General features: G+C 38.5%; 1 protein-coding gene across 15 annotated transcripts in view; it reads left to right on the top strand.

Annotated features, from left to right (window-relative positions):
• Positions 1 to 19,699, top strand: part of CDC42BPA (CDC42 binding protein kinase alpha) — a 191,198-nt gene that overhangs the window by 49,240 nt on the left and 122,259 nt on the right. For all 15 annotated transcript variants that reach the window (XM_065630409.1, XM_065630404.1, XM_065630407.1 and 12 more), the window contains exons 3-4: positions 11,925 to 12,016; positions 18,339 to 18,422. In XM_065630409.1, coding sequence (XP_065486481.1) covers positions 11,925 to 12,016; positions 18,339 to 18,422 — 176 coding nt within the window. The remainder of the gene's footprint in view (positions 1 to 11,924; positions 12,017 to 18,338; positions 18,423 to 19,699) is intronic.

Raw genomic sequence — 19,699 nt, 5'->3', positions numbered from 1 at the left:
GAATAAAACCAAATAATTATGTCTTGTTATAAAATTATTGTGTTGTCGTAGAAAGATTGCCTTTTATCAATGTAGCAATAAGCAAACGCTTTAATCCATGTAGCCTATCGTAACAGGCATACAGCAATACAACTATAGGGAGTAAAAATCAAAAAAGACTCTTACTTGAGGCTCAGCCCTGCAAATACATGCATGTAAAGGTGTTATGTTTTGAGGTCTCTCTTACTTCTGGCTCGGCATTGATGAGGATACTGAAATAAATGGTGTGCTCAGTAGCACAAAAGTTAGTTCAGATGTATTGATTCATTAGGAACTGTGAAGGATTAATTTGAAACAATATGTCCTTAAAAGGTGGTTTGAAAACCTTTTTATGTTTAGGTAATATAAGGGGACCTAAAAAGTGAACAGAGAAAATGAATAAAAAACAAGTTAAAGTTTCTCTTTGGTTTCGTAAAGAATTTGTTCCATCAGTGATCTGGGTTCCAGAATTATTCTTTAATGCATCCTTGATGATACGGAGAAGGTGTGGATCAAAGCAAAGAGGTCTGTGGTGCAAGAATCTCTTACGTGTGTGTGCCTGTGCACAGGCGCGTGTGGTTTATGTAAGAACTTACTGCTCATAGAAAATGTATGCCGCAGGGTAGCTATAGGCGTTGGGAAATATATTTGTCATCTTCCAAATCAAGATTCTGGTGAAAGTTGGATTTATGTTAATAGAGATTGTTTTGAAATAGTAATAGGTTTTAGTGATTCAACTGCACTGAAGATTGAATGATTAAAATTGCCATAAGGTGAAATGCGGTCAAAATAAAAATATCTTAATCAGCATTATTTTCCAGTGATCACTTAATCAGGAAGAAAGTGAAGATGATTGTAGTTGAGAAATAGAGTGCCGGATCTGGTGCACCATTAGATGCTTAAGCATTATGATACGGTCTTTATTCTCAAGTGGGCTAAATTAAGTTTATTATAGGCAATTTATAATCTAATGGTGCTGAACTTTCAAATGACTGATCGTTTTTTTTTATTTTAATTATGTTACTTTTAAACTAACTCTGAAAGAGTGCTGAAGTTCTAGGATCTTTGAAGATCTTTAAGGAGTGCTGTTAGTTTAATAAAGGACTATTGTTAAAGTCAGAATTCCCTAAAATGTAGCAAAACTAAGAAGAGTCCTTGAAACATGACTTTATGTCACATTTTTTAGAATTACTGTCTTTCTATCATTGTGTCAATGCAAAAGAACCAGGCAATAATGAACATGTTCAATCACATTGCCCAGCTTTAATACAAGGAGCAAGGAAATGAATAGTTGGCAGTTCTTACAGCAGAAATAGTAGCCATTAAAAATGATGTGAGGTAAGTGTGGAGTGGAAGCTTAAGCTGTGGAGGTGGAAAAATTTCTGTGGCCATAGGAAGGGTGTTTTGTTTTCTTGTTTTGTGATGGGGAACTTGAAATGTGAGTAAAAAGCAGTCATAGAGACTGCAGTAGTGTATCTTTGTATTTCATTGCACATAAAGTGGCTTAACGCTCAGCATCGTTTTACTGTGATGTATTAATGAAGTACAATATGATCTATTTTCTTATTTTTACTAATTTCAGAGTAACCCATGGGATATATCAGCCAGTGTAAAACTAATGCAAGCAGTGCTCAAAAGTCACTATTTATTTGGATCACAAATGCTCTTTAAAAAAATATATCTAATGACAATGAGTAGTCACTTCTAAAGAAAATCAAAAATATGTCTGGAAAACATATTATTTTAACCTAGGCAAAATTCCTTCTCACAGTTTTAAGTTCTCATTGTATTTTTTAATATTCCCATATGACATTTGTTATATCAAAGTAATTCTTGCTTTTATGAATTCTGAACTTTATTTTAAATGTTTGAACTTCAATTTAATGTCAGGTATAGATCATAAAGGCAGAATTAGGAGTGTAATTTTGTGCATTCATACGATATTCACCGCCCAGAGTTATCCAGTCCTGACTGGGCCTTTTGAGATCTGTTGCAGTGCAAATATAAACAAGCGCCAGTGAAACTTGCTGTAGATGAAGTGCTTATGAGCATGCTTATGCCGTGCTTTTAAGAAGGAAACAAGGTATTTTGTTACATGATATGTCAGTTCATATGGTGGGTGCTTGCCTGTGAAGAATTGGCCTGCTGCTAGAGCTAGGCTGCCTTACCAGCCTTCTGCTCTGTGGCTCGCTGGGAAGTGTCTGCAACGATGAGCAGCAAATTTGGGGGTAAAGGCACCGTGATGGAGGAGTGAGAGACAAGGCTCACACGTGCTGTGTGAGACTTGGCAGGTGTGCATTTTGACAAGTTGCGAGTGTAAGTATATGCTAAGAATACATGGCTACTCACACGAGTCATTTTAGAGGAGGAGAGTTTGTGGAGAGCCTGCTCACCCTCCTTCTCACAAGGTTTAGAGCAGGGGTGTCAAACTCATTTTCACCGGGGCCACATCAGCCTTGCACTTGCTTTCAAAGTGGCGAATGTAATTTTAGGACTGTATAAATGTAACTACTCCTGCATACGCCTATTCCTACTCCTGGTTTAGATCATATCCTTTAACTAATTAAGAGAGTTTAAAAGTGCTTTCAGTTTTACAGAGCTTTTACAGCTTTTTTTCCCCTCAAAAATAAAAATGAATGATGTTATTTCTCATGTAAGATGTAATGGTCTATTGTGATTTCAGTAAAGCATTTGGCACCGTCTCCCACAGCATCCTCGCTGCTAAACTGAGGAAGTGTGGACTGGAGATCGCGTAGTGAGGTGGACCGTGAACTGGCCGAAGGAAAGAAGCCAGAGAGTCGTGGTCAATGGGGCAGAGTCTATTTGGAGGCCTGGATCTAGTGGAGTCCCTCAAGGGTCAGTACTGGGACCAGTACTATTCAATATATTCATCAATGACTTGGATGAGGGACTAGAGTGCGCTGTCAGCAAGTTTGCTGATGACACCAAGCTGGGAGGAGTGGCTGACACGCCAGAAGGCTGTGCTGCCATCCAGCAAGACCTGGACAGGCTGGGGAGTTGGGCAGGGAAAAATTTAATGAAATATAACAAGGGCAAGTGTAGAGTCTTGCATCTGGGCAAAAACAACCCCAGGTTCCAGTATAGGTTGGGGAATGACCTATTAGAGAGCAGTGTAGGAGAAAGGGACCTGGGGGTCCTGGTGGACAGCAGGATGACCATGGGCCAGCACTGTGCCCTTGTGGCCAAGAAGGCCAGTGGCATCCTGGGGTGGATTAGAAGGACTGTGGTTAGTAGGTCGAGAGAGGTTCTCCTTCCCCTCTACTCTACCCTGGCGAGACCACATCTGGAATATTGTGTCCAGTTCTGGGCCCCTCAGTTCAGGAAGGACAGGGAATGCTGGAGAGAGTCCAGCACAGAGCCACAAAGATGATGAAGGGAGTGGAGCATCTCCCTTATGAGGAAAGGCTGAGGGAGTTTGGTCTCTTGAGCTTGGAGAAGAGGAGACTGAGGGGTGACCTCATTCATGTTTATAAATATGTAAAGGGTGAGTGTCACAAGGATGGAGCCAGGCTCTTCTCGGTGACAACCAATGATAGGACAAGGGGCAATGGGTGCAAACTGGAACACAGGAGGTTCCATTTAAATATGAGAAGAAACTACTTCTCAGTGAGGGTGACAGAGACTGGAACAGGCTGCCCAGGGAGGTTGTGGAGTCTCCTTCTCTGGAGACATTCAAAACCCACCTGGACACCTTCCTGTGTAACCTCATCTGGGTGTTCCTGCTCCGGCGGGGGGATTGGACTGGATGATCTTTTGAGGTCCCTTCCAATCCCTGACATTCTGTGATTCTGTGTAATGAAACTCTCAGTATCAGCAAAAAATAAAATGTCTGACCTCAGTATATTTGCTTTATGTAGATGACTGTAAAAGCTGATTCCTTAATTAGAATTCTCAAGTAAAAGGAAGGCAGGCTGAACTTGTATAGCTCAAGGCCTTGTTTGTTAGTCACAATTTAATTAAAATCCAAGGGCACTGAGGAGTAGTGATGGTGAAAGGAGAAAGGAAGTGCATCAGGGAATTTGGGAAAGGATGGTGGCACGGCATCATTGCTGCAACTGGGACTTCGGAAGAGAGACTCCAGCTGGGTAGAGCAGAGTTTGAAAAGTTAGAAATTAGAGAACTAGCAGAACTTTGCTCGGTTGGTGGCTTCTGTGACCGGCAGGGCAATGGGATGCGGGCCTGGAGGTAAAAAGGGGTAGACATGAACAAACCGATACAGTGAGCAGGCGAGGTGCAGATGTAGAGAAAACTGAGGGGGCTGTGGGCAGAAACCATCTGGTGTGGTGGCAAAGCTATGTGTTGGCAGGGCAGAGTGATACTGGATGGTGAGTCTCGTGGGAGAGGTTAGGACCAAATAGTTGAGAAGGAAAGCGTTGGGATGAAGGGTCACAGCAGGAAAGAGGTGAAATGCATCACTTCTTTGTGAGAGACAAGAGAAGGGGGCGTAAGGCAGGCTGTAATATTAGACAGACATTTGAGTGTCCCTTAAAATCCTTCTTTCTCTAGCTTCAGAAATGGAACAGGAGACTCTTAAAAGTTCTGTGAAATATCTGTGAAACCGAGCAGGGGCTTCATTAGTGCTGGTCCACGCAGAGAGCAACAACCTTGTTGCACTGATCCTTTAGTCTGTGAGAATCATTTACTAGATGCCTGTGTTCGGTGGACCGAAGTTGCTAGCTTTCTTCTGGTAAAACACTTCTGTATTATTACAGTATGTAGCAGAATTTCTAGAGAGGATTAATTTTTATTTTTTAAATGAGAGGATTATTTGATTTATAAATATAATATATATTGAAGAATTCTTCAGGATGCAAAACCATCAATGCAGAACAAAGGAAATGACAGAATTAATGATGCCTCCACAACTTTCTTGAGAGAGTACATATGACAGGCTTCCCTTGTGGTCTCAAAATACCTGTTCTTTAGAGTGGAGGTCTTTTCACCTTTCTCCTTGAAATTTGCTGTGTGGTTGTACGCTCTGTTTATCGCATAATATTAGATTTTTTTTTTTTTTACTCTGATATTCGTCAACACAATCTTTCACAAATAGAGCCTAGTCAGATTAGATGGTGGTATCTCTAGTTTACGTAATAAAAAGTAATGCAGTGAGAGACTAAGAATTTTACTTAAAGTGTTCATTCTTGATGCCTGGTTTATTTTGATTTTTTTCAGAACATTTAGTAATTCTAAACACAGGTCTGACTGATTTTTATTTACACCTTAAACTTCCAGCATTTTTTGGCAGTCAAATACTGGCATATTGAGTTACTTGTCAAGTATTGAGGAATGTGACATTTGAGCTTGACTGTCAGAAGTGTGATTTTTTTTTAATTGACTTGTCTCCAGCTCTGTGGCAGCATGAGAGATGGAGTCTAAGCAGCATTCTGCTTTCTAAGCATTAGACCACCTTTCTCCTTTGTTAGTCTTTCAGGATTTTTAAATATCACAAAACTTTTATTCTGTCTGCTTTTTATTTGCTCCCAGAGCATTTCCACCCTCTTTACTAGGTGGAGCAGGAGTCCTATAGTAAAGATTTTACTGACCGTGCCACAAGAATTACATTAGAATTCCAGTGCACAGCAGGATGAATTAAAGTTCAATATTTCACTTTGCTGCTAGTATAATAATGTTTAAACATAGGGTGGTTTACTGAATTTCTTGTGATGAGAAGGAATGGTAATATAAAAAAAATAATGGCCATATCCTGATGTGGTATGGAAGTGTTGCCCAGATTTGCAGTGGGTGTTTCATGAATGCAGGGATTATTTTTCATCTGAGTCTGGAGAGGGAAAAAACAGAACTGCTCTTGCATGTTTGGGAAAGATATTTTATTTCTCTCTCTGATTTTAAAGTTCCTGTTGGAAGAGTCTTTTGTGGTAGCTGTAGCCAAAGATGGCTGGATGGTCTCCACTTGACCTGGATGAGAACAGATTACTTTTTTTTTTTCCCAAGATGAATAGGATCCAGAATATTGTGTCTGTCTATACCATAGTACAGGAATTTGTGGACATGCTTCTCATTCTTGGAAAATGCCAGATTCTTAACTTGTACGTACAGATGTTGACACTTAACTGTTCATCAGGAGAAACATGCTAAAAATGTTCTGAGGGAATGAAAACTGAAGCTTAAGTGTTAAAACTGAGAAGAGTATTTGTGGCTTATATTTTTTACGTTGCCTCAACCAATGTTCTGTGGTTGAGCTGCTATTGCTGTGAGCTACAGTATTTTGCCCCTGGTTTCCTCCAGAGAGTTGGCAGAAACTGCAGCAAAGCTTTCTGGTGCTGTTTTGCCAGTCTTATGTGGGTGGAGAGGAGAGATTTCTCTTCCATCCCATCTCAGTTAATTAGGCTTTAAGCAGCTCTGCCTTGCTGATTGTCAATTACTTCTCCTTTGTTTTGAGAAATACTGTTTGTTTTGGGAGGAGTATTCCCTCACACCTCCTTTCTGGAGTTTTTTGAAACTTCCGGTTATGGTCTGTCGTAACTCAAAAATGCTATTTACACATTTCATAATCACAGCTGATAGAAGCCAGTGCAAAATAAATACTTTGGGTTTGGACTGAGCCTGTAAAGTAAAAACATTTGTTAAATTTCTTTCAGGAATTTAGCAGAAATTTCAAAACTGCAGAATGCTTTTAAAAACAAAGCTATCTGTATTATTTTGGTTGTGTGGTTGGGGTTTTTTTGTTGTTCTTTTTTTTTTTTTTTTTTCTTCCAAGGACAGCATTAGAAATAATTGGAGAGCCTTCTGGTATTCAGTAAAGTGACAATCTCTTAGGTTATGTGGTTTTTCTCTTTTGCATGGGAAAGCTCTGTATATGTTTTAAAAATTATTTTTAACTAGTGAAGGAAAGGGGGCTTTGCCTTGGAATGACGAGCAGCTATTTTCCCGTGATGGTTGTTTTCTTTTCCGATCTATTTCCCTCATAATGAACTTAATACCATTGCTGTTGACAATTCTGGTGGATACAGCTTTTAATTTCTATATCTTTGGCTGGACATGGTGTTTTACACGGAACGCTGCAGCGGGCAGAAGGCTGGGTTTGCTGTGTGATCCGTGGATCACAAAGGAAGCGCATTTTGTAATTACTTTGGGAATTAAGGCACAGGTATCTTACTGAGACCTTCCAGTCAAGGATGCAATCTTCCGTCTGAGCAGAGTTAGCCAGCTAGTTTATCCAAAAAGCAACTATGGCATTAGTGAGGCAGCAAGAGGAATTCCTGAACACTGTCCTGTTCTGTTTTCTATTTAAATGAGCTGTGGGGACCCATTTTCAGTTGCAGCTCCCAAGTCTGCAATACTTACTTTGAACAGTCAACGTGATCTTCATCTCACTTGGGTTTAATTTCAACCCGTACTTGCTCCACTGCTTTGCTGGGGAGGGAAGGGGGCACCGACAGGTAAGGGAGGACGAAGGAGCCACCAGCTCCACTCCCCCAGCCAGCGGGTTAACCCTGAAAAATCGCAATTTTAGGGCTCACTCTGCCCCAAGCTCTTCAGAGGGAGAGTGAGGGAGAGCAAGGCAGGAACATGAGACTAACTTTGCAAATAAAGCATTCAGTACTGCTGTTTAATTATTTTGATGTTGTTTGGTACCATGTGTATAATCGCAGTACTAACCTGTACTGGGTTATCAACCATGTCACTGTCCTCCGTGTGTCAGCTCTTCAGGAGATGGATTTTTATCTCCAAGAGTTTTAAAATTAAACCGCTTGGGATTAAACATGCTGTAAGTAATGCTAGTAACTGCTTCCTCCATTAATACGATAAACATCCTGTTGAAGCTCAGTGTTGCTACTGTGGAACCCATTGTTTTGCCTCACTTGTGCTGAACAGTTGTAATAAAATCTTCCCTTCTCAGGGCCAGGGGATAGAACATACACTCCCTTGTATGCCTGGCTTGGCAGCTTGAGTCCTGCTGTTCTTTCTGTGTGCTTAACATGTTACTTCAGGTGAAGTTCTAGTTGAATTTCACCTGGGGAAAAAAAAAATCTAAATTTCCAACACCCGTAAAATACTCCTTTTACTGATTTTTTTTGTTGTTGTTGTTTGAATGCATTATAGGCATAAGCAGAATGAATGGCTAGAACATAAAATGTGGGCAAAGACCCATAGAGACTTAACTTGAAGAAATGGCCATGACAGGTTCACCTTGTTTGAGAAAGTGACTTACGTTACTAGGTCAGCAGATTGGTTTCCCCTGAGGGTGAATTGGGAGATTGTTTTTTCTTGCCGTGTGTAATTGATGAATAAGTGCCAGGAATCTTGCCAAGAGGGTGGTGGTGCAGTTTTCCCAGGCAGGCGGAGACTGGAAGTATTGGCCAGGCGGGGTGGTCCGTGTTTCTGTAGAACAGTTTTTATGGGTAAAGTCTTATCTATCCATCTTCTCCATGGTGATTAATATAATAGCGACATACAATATTTTTCAGAGTAGCCTCCTGCATAGACTCTGTGTATGACTTGCAGGCTTGTGGCCATAGAGAACATACTGGCAGATTTGAAGGTTTTATATCATGAACTTCAGTTCCTGCTGAGTTGAAAATCCAGGAGGAGCCAGGGGATGTGCTGCCCACACGTACCCTCTGGTTTGGGAGAGGAACAATTCAGTTTGGCACAGCAAACTGCTGGTCCCTAAGCTGTATCACACATGGCTAGCAACCTTGAAAAGGGGTGTCTGCATGGAAAAAATCAGCTGTGCCTCTGTGTATTTCTGTAGGTTCAGTGAAATACCAAAGGAAATGCCCATACTGCTCTCAAAAAGCTGCAAAGACGATGTGTCGCTCTGGTGTAAGCAATCAAAGAAACTGTAGCTCCTACTGAAAAAGAGGGTGTTGTTTTCTGTTCACTTCATTCTGTTTAGGGGGATGGGATGTAAACAGGGGAGGCCTGTGTACCTGTTTCTTTTAACAGAGCTGCATTGCAAGGACCCGTTTGAGCACTTTGAAAACTGTTCCTTGACCTTAGAGTTTGCTGCCTTCATAACAGCCCACGTGACATTGCCAATCTGGTTGCAAAAAGTCTGCCTGTTAACCTCATAGTCTGGAAAGCTGGATGCATGCAGCGGCTGTCTGAAGAGATGCCGTCCAAGGCCCGTGGCCAGGCCAAGTTTTCTCTACTTAGGATTGCTGTTGCCACAAGAACAGCAGATGTTTGCACAGCAGACAAACAACACTGATGATAAAGCAAATTGACCTTTTTTGGAACAAGCTATTTGGAGCACATTCCATGGGCTTTTCTTTTTTTTTTCTTTCTTCTTTTTCTTGGACTGTGTCTTCATAAAACTGCTTGGCTATACATTGAAATGTCTGTTGCTAGAGGTGATAAAAAAATTAAAGAGAAGGGTTTACAAACTTTTCCACTAACACAGATACTACAAATCATTAGACTTAATCCAAACCTATTTTTGTCAGCCATATTTTACTGAAGTAGTTATAATGATGTTTATTTTTCTGGTGTCCCTATGGGAACCCTGGAAGATTCCAAAATGTAATAATTAAAGAATGACAGGCCTTTCCTTACAATATAAAGTAAGGAAGAGTTTTGTGGTTTAAACAGCTATGCTGTTGCTTGTTAACAAGATATTTTGCCTTGTACTCTAGCCAGCCCTATAATGGTCAAAAAATGTTGAAGTTGAGAACTACACGTTTGTTTTCAATCAGTTGTTTTTTAAGTTAAAAGCCTCTAATGGCTTGTTTTAATTTGTTCAGTAGTATTAGTATTCGTATTAAATCATTTGACACATTATAGCTGAGGCTGTCCCAGTAAGGCAGTACATTTTGTTGTCACTTAATTTTTCTATTGCAAAACCTTTATTTTAAGATATAAAAGATTAATTGAAAGCTTGGGGAATCTCTGTGAACTTGAGTAATATACTTCTGTTTAAATTATGGTTTCAAAGTATTTTAAATATAATATTAAACCTGTATTTTGATTGTATAATTAAATATATATAATAAAATCATTATAAATGTGAAGTAAAGATATCATTAAAGTGAAAATCTCAATGTTATATGGCTGCATCTTTACTATTTGGACCTAAGCCCTCGGGTTTTTTTGTTTATAAACTGATGTTCCTGTAGTTCTAACAAATGTAACTCCTGGTAGAGAATTGATTCCTGGCATCTGAGGAATTTTAGAAAAATGGACTAAGTTCAGACTTTGGAACCTCTGAGATTTTTAAAGGATTTCATCTGTTGGACCAGTGCCATTAGTGGAGGTGTTGCTGCATTGCTTAACAGGAGAAGCGCAAGACCCTGCATTTTTGTGGTGTTTTTCAGATGTGGTTTGCAGTGCTAATTTAATGACCAGGATAAGGAAGTTTTGTGGGGTGTTTTAGCTATCAAAAATACAGGTAGCTTGTGTCTTGACTCAGTTTATAAAGTTGCTTTGCTGAATGGGAGGCAGTAGGCTTTTGTACAATAATTTTGTAGTGCCTTGAATGGTGTGTGTTAATATAAAAATCCTAAATTGATAGGTTATCACTTTTAGGGGTTTGGGTTTTTTTCCTTTTTTTCTTTTTTTTTTAGCAGTTTTAGTTCATAACCTTAGAAAGATGAAATACCAAATTCTAGGAGAACTCAAATCGCGTTTCTTACATGTGTCTGGATATTTTTTGGTTGTTATGTAGGGTCACTTGCTTTTGGAACTTTTGAAAACCAATTCCCATTTTTGTTTAGCAACATTATTCTGAACAAATTGTTCTGCAGTATGATACCTGTTACATCTCTTCACTGCAAATAAAGCTGTACTAATTCCATCAGGCCCTGTATAGACAGAAATGGCCATAGATGGGTCCCTGTAAACTAAAAAGGTTTTTGTGGGCCATGTCAAATGGCTGCATTACCACATGCGGTTTTTATTTCTTCCTTGATTCAGGTATGTGATGGTCAGTGCCTTGTCTGTTACAAAAATACTGGCCTTGTCTTAGAGGTATGAAACTGTGGGTGAAGTATGTGATGTTGCTTGTTTAAGATCATTGAGGAAGACTGCCTTTGAGCCAGAAATTGATCTCAACATTTTCTGAGACTTATTCCAGTCCTCTGTACACTGCGTTACACAGCCTTCTTTTCTGGGCAACTTTCATGGACCCTATTTCTGAAGCTTCTCTTTTTAGTAATAGATTTTATTTGTGTAAAGCATTAAACATGATTTAAAAACAATTATTTTTTTAAATGACTCGTTTTCCTGCTTAATTATTAAAAGTTTTGTGTGGGTTTTTTTCCTTTTATTTTTTACCCAAAGTTGTGTTGTGTTTTTTGAGGTAGAGTTATCAGTAACTTGGATATTTTGCATGTGTGCAGAGAGCAAGTGTTAATGAACCCAGACTGATTAGCTGTTAGTGCTAAATGGGGCTGGAAGAGGGGAACAGTCCTCCTGATTCTGTTTCACTGCAAAGAACGCTGGCTGGAATACAATACCTTATTTTGCTTACTACTTTCGAAGATATTATAAAACAGGGGAAAAAGAAGAGGGAAATGAAGTTTAAGTTTATACACATGGGGGGTTTCCACTGAATGTGTTGATCATGTGTTGAGTACAACTGTTCTTGCTTCCAGAAGCCGACAATTCACTATTAAGTATCCCCTATCTTGAAGAAGTGGTCTCCAAAAATATTGCATGATACATCATCCAGGCCAATATTGCCCTGCCAGTTATCATTCATCAACATTGTAATTTTTCATTGAATACAATATTGTGTTGCTCTTTGGCAGAGAAATTAATATTGTCCAAAGTGAACTTTTCGGGGCTCTCATTACATCTATTTTATGTTACTGTTACCTTGTTGGGTGTTGTGGGGTTTTTTTATTTGTTTGTTGGGGTTTTTTGTGTGGTGGTTTTGGTTTTTGTTTTTTAAAAAAAATGATTGATATTTTCCTTTGTTTCAGCCAAACCTTTTACGTCTAAAGTGAAACAGATGAGACTGCATAAAGAAGATTTTGAAATCCTGAAGGTGATTGGTCGAGGAGCCTTTGGGGAGGTATGTATGTGAAGGAGGTGTAGGGAAGGGTTTGAATAATGTTCTTCTAAATCTGCAGCACTGAGACAGTTAATAGCAATACACTGATGTAGGGGTTTTTACATTATTTAGGCATAATGGACATTGTAGGCCCACCTCACGTTTGATGCAAGTATGTTTTGATTTATACGTTCTTTGACAGCTCTTTTTAAGTCTCTTAAATTTGGAGAGAAGGCAAGTAAGTTCACATGGATTAAAAGGCCATATTTCATCTGTCTAATGATAAATCATTTGCTTGACTGTAATTCTTTCCAGTCAGCAGGTGGAGGCCAGTGAGTTACTGATGGTACAAAGATCTAGCCATTTCTCATAATTTTAATAACTGAATAGTCTGAAAGTAGTTTTCAGCAACTTAAATAGCCAAATATTGATATTGACATTCTAAGAACACAGAGAAACTCTCTATTCCTGTCACTTTGTTTCGTATTTTTAATGAATGTTTGAATATTTTTCCTGCATTTCTTTTAAAGACTTTAGCGAATGTTAGTTTCTTTTTCAGTTGTCAAGTACTGCTATTGAACTATATACATTTTGCTGCTTCCAATTAAGCCAGTTCTTATTTGAAGTCGTCGAACAACGCTGTTGTTCACTCGGTTTTACACTAGACATGTCAGATTATATAGGTTGAGGAAACTTGAATAAAATAAATGCTAGCTTTCTGCTCCTTCTTAATTATATTAGTTGCATGTGCTTTGTTCTACATGCAGGACAGTTTATGTAGAATGAGCAACCTAATGTATAACAGTGCCTTGAATTTTTGATAGCCAAATAGTGGGGATAGTATGTTAATCTTCTGCACAAGATATTCCATACTGCCTGAAAATGTTTGAACTGAAACCCAAAGTAGTAGAAAAAGAAATTTTTTTTTTTTTTGAGCAATGTCTTAAATACTTTTGAAACTGGAAGTTGTTTTGATGTTGTTTTGGTGTTGTGGTTTTGTAGGTTTTGTTGTTTTGTTTGTTTGCTTGTTTGTTTTGTTCCCCCACCAGTTGTCTTCAGTTTGAAAGTATCTCTGGAGGTGCTATGGCATGTGACAGAGGAAAGCTGGTTTCAAGTTCACTTTCATGTTTGCATCATGTGAAAATTAGTCTGGTTATGGAAGAGCAGACTTCTATGGTAGTGTGTAAGGAACAGGATTTTTTACTGTAGTGTATGTCACTACATACTCTTGATGATGCCTATGTGCAAATACCATCATTAGGCAACTGTAAAAATAACAATCAGAGTAGTATTTATTTAGCTACTTTGTCACTTTTGGTTGGTTTTGCTCCATCTGGAGTAATGCTTCTTTATAAAGGAGACCAAAGGCTGATGTTACTCATGGATTATTTATCTTTAGTCTGAACCTCTGCCACAAAGAGGATGTTGCATTCTCCGTTTTGATGTAAACACTTCGACTTAAAACATCAGCTTTTCTCACTGCTACTGTGGTAGTTGCAGCTGAGTTAATGTCCAAGTTGTGTAAAACATAAGAAAAATCACTGATGTGGGTGCTTTCTTGTCGGAAGAATTGTATGTGAAACTTGCCTTATTGTGTTTTTAGGAGAAGTAACTTTTGTCTGGTAGATCGGTATCAAACTCCCCAGCAGCTGAACCACAAAAACCCTGTAGTTCTCTCTCAGGGAGCTTATTTGTGGTGAATCATCCCATGAATGGTGAGAGCATAACTTTCCCCACTCCTCTTCTGGGGACAGTCTGTGTAATTGGTTAGTTCTCCTGGTTTAGGAACAGTGTTTCTAATTCCTAATCTGAGAAAGATAGCATGACTCTACTTAATTGTCAAAATATTCAGTAAGGGGAAAGCCGAAGTTCTGTCACTGAAGATGTTTGGTATTGTATGTTCCTTAAGTAGGACTTACCAAATATTTGCAAGGATATATGTTACATTTTCTTACTAGCTTAAAGAAGACAAGTTTCAAGGCCTACGCAGATGTTTGTCTAAGAAAACAAGTTCTTTATGAAATTAGTAATTTTCCTTTAAAATACCCAAGCAAGGTTGAAAAAAGGACCACCAAATTTTACTGCTACTTAAGCCACCAAAAACTCTATTAATATTAAATTGCAAAATACTTGTAACGATTCAGTAGACTACAGTAGTTTACTGAGACAGATTAAGAAATGTGGAAGAATGTATTTTCTTTCCAGCAAACTATAAATGAGACCAAGGTTGCTCTAGGTTACTGGGAGGAGTAATTTTTGATTCCTGAATCAACATAATTCTGAAATTCTGTAGACTACAAAGTTAGCGCAAGTTTTCTTTGGCACAGTCTCAGACTTGTTCTTATTTTGATTCTACACTACTCAATTTCTTCAATTTGCATAGTCAAGAAATATTTCCCTTTTTGTTTTTACAAGTTTGATGTAGATAAAAAGTAGTTTAAACTAGTTATTGCTTATAACTGTAAGAGTTCATTGTTCCTAGTTTTCTTTTTCTCCTTACCCTGCTCGCAGCCAGTTTGAGAATGTTTCCTTTTTGTCAAATTGATGCCATGCCCCCTTCCCTTTTCATGTACATACATTTACTTATTTAACATTTTATGTAAAAGAGTGCTGTCTTTTGAAAACACAGATGTTTTGCTTGGAGGAGGAGGATTATCGTGGTAAAATTAATAACGTGGGCATCAAGTGTTTCATTGTGCTGGCTTCAGGCAGCATGGTTTGAAAAACTTAACAAACAACTCTAAACAAGACGACTTTAAACTTGGGAGTTGAAGAATGTGGGTAGGAAAGGCGAAGCAACTGGGCAACAGCTCTTAGCAATGCCAGTCCACAGTATAAAAGTGCAGCTTATTCAAGGTTCTAGCTAATACTGAAATTCTCACTTCATTCTGTTATTGCTTCAAAAAATAAGAAAACTTCGGGGCTTCAGTGCTTGCTTATGCAAGCAAATACGATGCCATTATGTTGTTGATGTTTTGAAGATGATGAATTTTGTAGCTCTGAGAACTGGTTAGTTACTTCTACATTTTGAAGAGTAACATTCCTTCTTCGTGTTTCTGGAGGGCTGCCTGCTCTTGATGAACAAGAAAACCAATGCTGATTTTTCTTTTATTTTTGTTTTTATTTCAATTTTAATAGCTTCTGGTTTAGCTTTTTCCTCTGTAAGGCTGTTGCTTTTTAAGCAAAGGAAATGTGCAGACATGTACAGTAGAGACAAGTAGGGGAGTTGGGGCAGAAGGTGTCTGACAGCATGCCAGACTGCACTGCTGTTTGTGGGAAATATGGAAAACTGTTGGAAGAATGGGAAAAAAACTCATCTGACTAAACCAAGATGTTTACATCAGCACATACCAATCATTTTTTGTTGGGCTGCTCACAGCAACATGTAAATTTTTAAAAACCCCAACCTTTAAAAGTCCAATTTTAAGAAACTCCAGTAGCAAAACACTTCAGGATAACTAGACAGAAATAATTACTCTTTCTTCTGTCTTGACAGCATCACTGGGGAAGGGAGGTCAAAACAGCACTCAGTGTATTTGGGCTTTTGTGTACATAGTATATACCTCTGTGTGTGTATGTAAACACTGCCCACGTCTGTAATCATGTTTCTGAATATTTTGTTACAATTAGAAACTGCATCAAAGGGCTCATTGCTGAAGTGTCAGGTTTCTTTTTCACAGTCCTGAAATAAGCGTGTTAGAATTTACTTCCATGAAGCACTGAGACACCCCTAAAGAGATGCTGCGATGGCAGAAAAATGATGTTTGCGATCTTTTTGTATGTGTGTGTGTGTGGTGGTTATTGATATGGAATAACATGAATGGCTTTCACAGACTAAAAGACTGCTTCTGACCGATGGTAAAGGCAGCTGTTAAACCTGAATCTATTCTTGTTCTTCAGTCGCTCTTCAATACTACGCCACGTTCACAGAAGGTGCAAGCCCTTGATGTTGTCATTGAAGGCCTGTGCTCCAGCTGTTCACCAGAGGCAGTGCTGTAGCTCTTTCGGTGGTGTCCAAGCCAGTGCTGGATAGGAGACTACAAATTTAGGCAGCTGTGCAATTAGCCCGTGTCTTTCAATAACCAAGTCTTTTGGAGAATAACACAGCATTTCACTGAGCATGCTACAGGCAGGAAATGAAATCCTGAAGTTGGACTTCAAATATGTGTATAATCTTATGCCTTTGGCTGCCTGTACTACAATGGTTAATGGTGGGGAAAAACTTATTTTTCATGCTGGGCAGCAGCAGTCTCATCAGCTCTAGGGCCCGCCTATTAATTTTTCCCAACAACAGTTGCAAAACCCTCAAAGGTGTTTAGGGCAGAATTATATTGTAGCTCCATATCCCATTGCGTCATGCAGAAGGGGGTCCCCGTCATCCAAGATAATGATCAAGTTAGAATGCTGACTAGTTTTAGGGTTAAGGATTTCTCCTCCTGCAATTTCTCATTAGAAATTGGTACAGATACGACTTATCAGAGTTTCAAGTTGGCTTTAGCTAGTAAAGTAAAAGGAGACTCAAGATTCAGATTGCATTGTGGGTTATGTATCACTGTGAGGAATCATTTTCTCTCCTGAGGAAACTTGTGATGCTTGGTCTTGGGTTACCTTGCGCAGAAGAGCAGACGTTCTTTATTAACTAGAATTAGATTATAGTCTAAAGTAACAGTTTTCATGGTTTTTTTAAATCTGAAAGTACCTTGAGGGATCCCAAGTCTGGACTTGAACCTCAATTTTTATGTATGAGGTAGCCTTTAAAAATTTCAGTTCATAAACTAGTTTAAACAAGTAGATGTAGTACCTTTCTGTCTCTCTCCTTTTTTTTTTTGATCCCTGTCCTAGCCCCAAAAGGCAGCAGTGTCAGGCGCAGGGTCGATAATGCATTACTGCATATATGGGAAGTGACAGCTGCTTCATCTATGAATCTATAGCTAAGCAAGAGGCGCACTTTTAGGTATGGTTTAGTTGGGACATCTCAGTATTGCGATGCTTCGACATGTGCTTTTGCCATGTTCATGAAGCTGCTGCAGCTGATGACACATTTGAAGATGGTTGAAAACGGTTTGCATGACAGTTTCTTCAAACTGTCTGATCCTGTATTTTCTTCTCTGCTATTGCTGTCTTCACACATAGCTGGTTTACTGATTATGAAAGAGATGGAGGGAATATAGGATTCATCCTCAGTATTTTTTTGTCACTGGCCTGCAGGGTGAAGATGATGATAATCTGTGTGACAGCATGTTGGTTTGTAAGCAGATGCACACAGGAATAAACTTTTTTCTCCTTAAGCCTTAAGATTTGTTTGAAAGGGAAGAGGCAGAACAAGAGAGTTGGTGAACGGTTGCTAAAGAATATTGACTGAACTTTTCTTAAATTGGGATGGTAGTCTAGTAGTCTGGTCTTGTTCTGATCAGCATCTCTGAGTCTGTGGCAGATTCATGGCCATTCTGGATAGGACACTTAGCTTTCCATACCCAGAAAAGCCTGAACTGTGAAAACACGTTTGTGTAAATGTCTTCCCTCTCTCTTCCCTAAAAATACTCCATGTCAGCTTTCATTATAGCTAACCAAAGCTATAATGTTCTCAGAAAAGGACAGCGTCAGTTGGGTTTGTTAGTACGTTATTACATAGACCTATGATATCTAATGTTTCAGAAGCAATGAGAGGAGGGGGGAGCTTTCGTTTCCTAGGTTTCACTTCTGTAGAAAATGTGGATTTTGCTGTTTCTCTGCCACTAACAACAAGCATGATCAAGAACTCTTCGAACTTCAGGTGGAAAAAACATGAATTAATACTTTATTATATCTTTGAAGAAAGTCTAGTGCATTATTTGAAACGAGAGTGGAAGTTTTGTGGCAAACCTACAATCTAATTTGTGTCTAAAACCTAAAATATGTTGTTTATTTTGTTTTAGAAACTACTACATTGTTGTCTTTTCTTGACAGTTCTGTAGTTTAAATTATTATGTAGGACCGGAAGGATAAGTGCAAGAACATAAAGCATGCAGCTAGTGATAGCTTCATGATAGTATGATTGCGCAAGAAGCGTGAGGGTGAGAAATACCATTCTTCATTGACAGTTACCGAGAAAAAATGATACATAACGAAAGCGTGATACACAGTGAAAGCTTAAAACAGACTTGGAACTTTTGCAGAATAAATATCCTGTACTGTTGTGGTCTTACTCTTTCTCGATGGTGATGGTATGGTATTGTGTGGATAGTAAAGCTAAGTGTCCGGAACACTGAAGAAAAAAACCCAAAACCTACAAGTTTTCATAATAATTAAAACAACATGCTTTTTAATGTTTTAACTTATTTATCTATTAATTTACCTTTTCCAGGTTGCAGTAGTAAAACTGAAGAATGCAGATAAAGTTTTTGCCATGAAGATACTTAATAAGTGGGAGATGCTGAAGAGAGCTGAAGTAAGATCACAGAAATGTTTTCTGTAATCATGCACCCTCTTACTGTGCTGAACTGTTACTTCCCTTTCCACAAGACTCTGTACGTATAGAGGGATTGAAGAGGTGCTTCAGTGCCTACTGAGAATATGAAGATTAATACTAAAATAAGCTTAAAGCAGTTCATCTTAAGGGTTCAAATGGCATGGAATCTGGATGTTTTAGACATTATACCTTTTTTGTAGTTGCCCAAGAATTACCAACGCTACAAGCAATCTTTTAATGCATTTATTCCAGTTAGGATTGTAGTCCTTGGCAAGTACTTTCCATGCTGAAGGGTAATTACTGAGCGATAACTCACCAAGCCTATTAGTTGATCAATAGTTAGAGCTTAGTCAATTTGGAGATTGAAAAATTCAGAAAGATAAAATTAATTCTAGTGCATATTTCATAAAAAGGTCTGTCTGCAAAAATTTGTGATGAAAAGTTCCTCGTTAAAGCTTGAGTCCGTTCTGTGTTCTGGAAAAGGTGGACCAGCTCTCTCACTAGCCCTGCTTTGCCTTGGGTTCCTACTTTCATTACACTCCTCCACTCTTCATAGAATCCTCAATACATTTCTCTGGATTCCTTTGGAAAGAACCTTACAAAATGCAGTCTACACCTGAAGACTTGTTTATTAATTTCAAACAGAACATGTCTCTAACTCTTTAAATTGCTTTGAAATTCTTCATCGATGCATACTAAAAATAAACATCCTAAAAATAAACTCATAAAAATATAACTCAGTGTCTTACACATACAAAGTTACTTTGGCCTTTGGCTTTGCTTTAGTTTGGAGAGTGTGAGCACCATCTTGGTGTCTCTTCCAACTTGTCTGGTCCTATTATGTGCAACCTCAATTTTTGTTTGAAACTCCTACTTTGCTACTACTCTTAGACAATTTCTGCATTTATGTTTTAATTATATCTTCTTAGGAAATGAGATCAATGGTTAACCATCACACTTTAAAAAAAAAAAAGTATCCAGACAAATTAAAGCCAATTTCTGATCTGCACACATCCTGTCTCTTTTAATCACATTAAGAAATATAAATGGCATGCAGATTGTAGTTAGATGTACACAATGTGTTTCCTCTTTGTCCAGAAATTATTCAGATACCGAGCAATCTGGTATTGGTCTCGATACAAAGAGGTGTTTCTCTCCAAGACAGATGTCATTAGTGTAAACTTTATTATTTCAGTGAAGAAAAAAAAAAAAAAAAGACCAGAAATAAAGTTCGACTTCATTTTTAAAGGTACCCT

The sequence above is a fragment of the Caloenas nicobarica genome, chromosome 3 (assembly GCF_036013445.1).
Source record: "Caloenas nicobarica isolate bCalNic1 chromosome 3, bCalNic1.hap1, whole genome shotgun sequence".
NCBI lineage: Eukaryota > Metazoa > Chordata > Aves > Columbiformes > Columbidae > Caloenas > Caloenas nicobarica.
The sequence above is the reverse complement of the archived record's forward strand: the minus strand, read 5'-3'. Positions and strand labels throughout refer to the sequence as shown.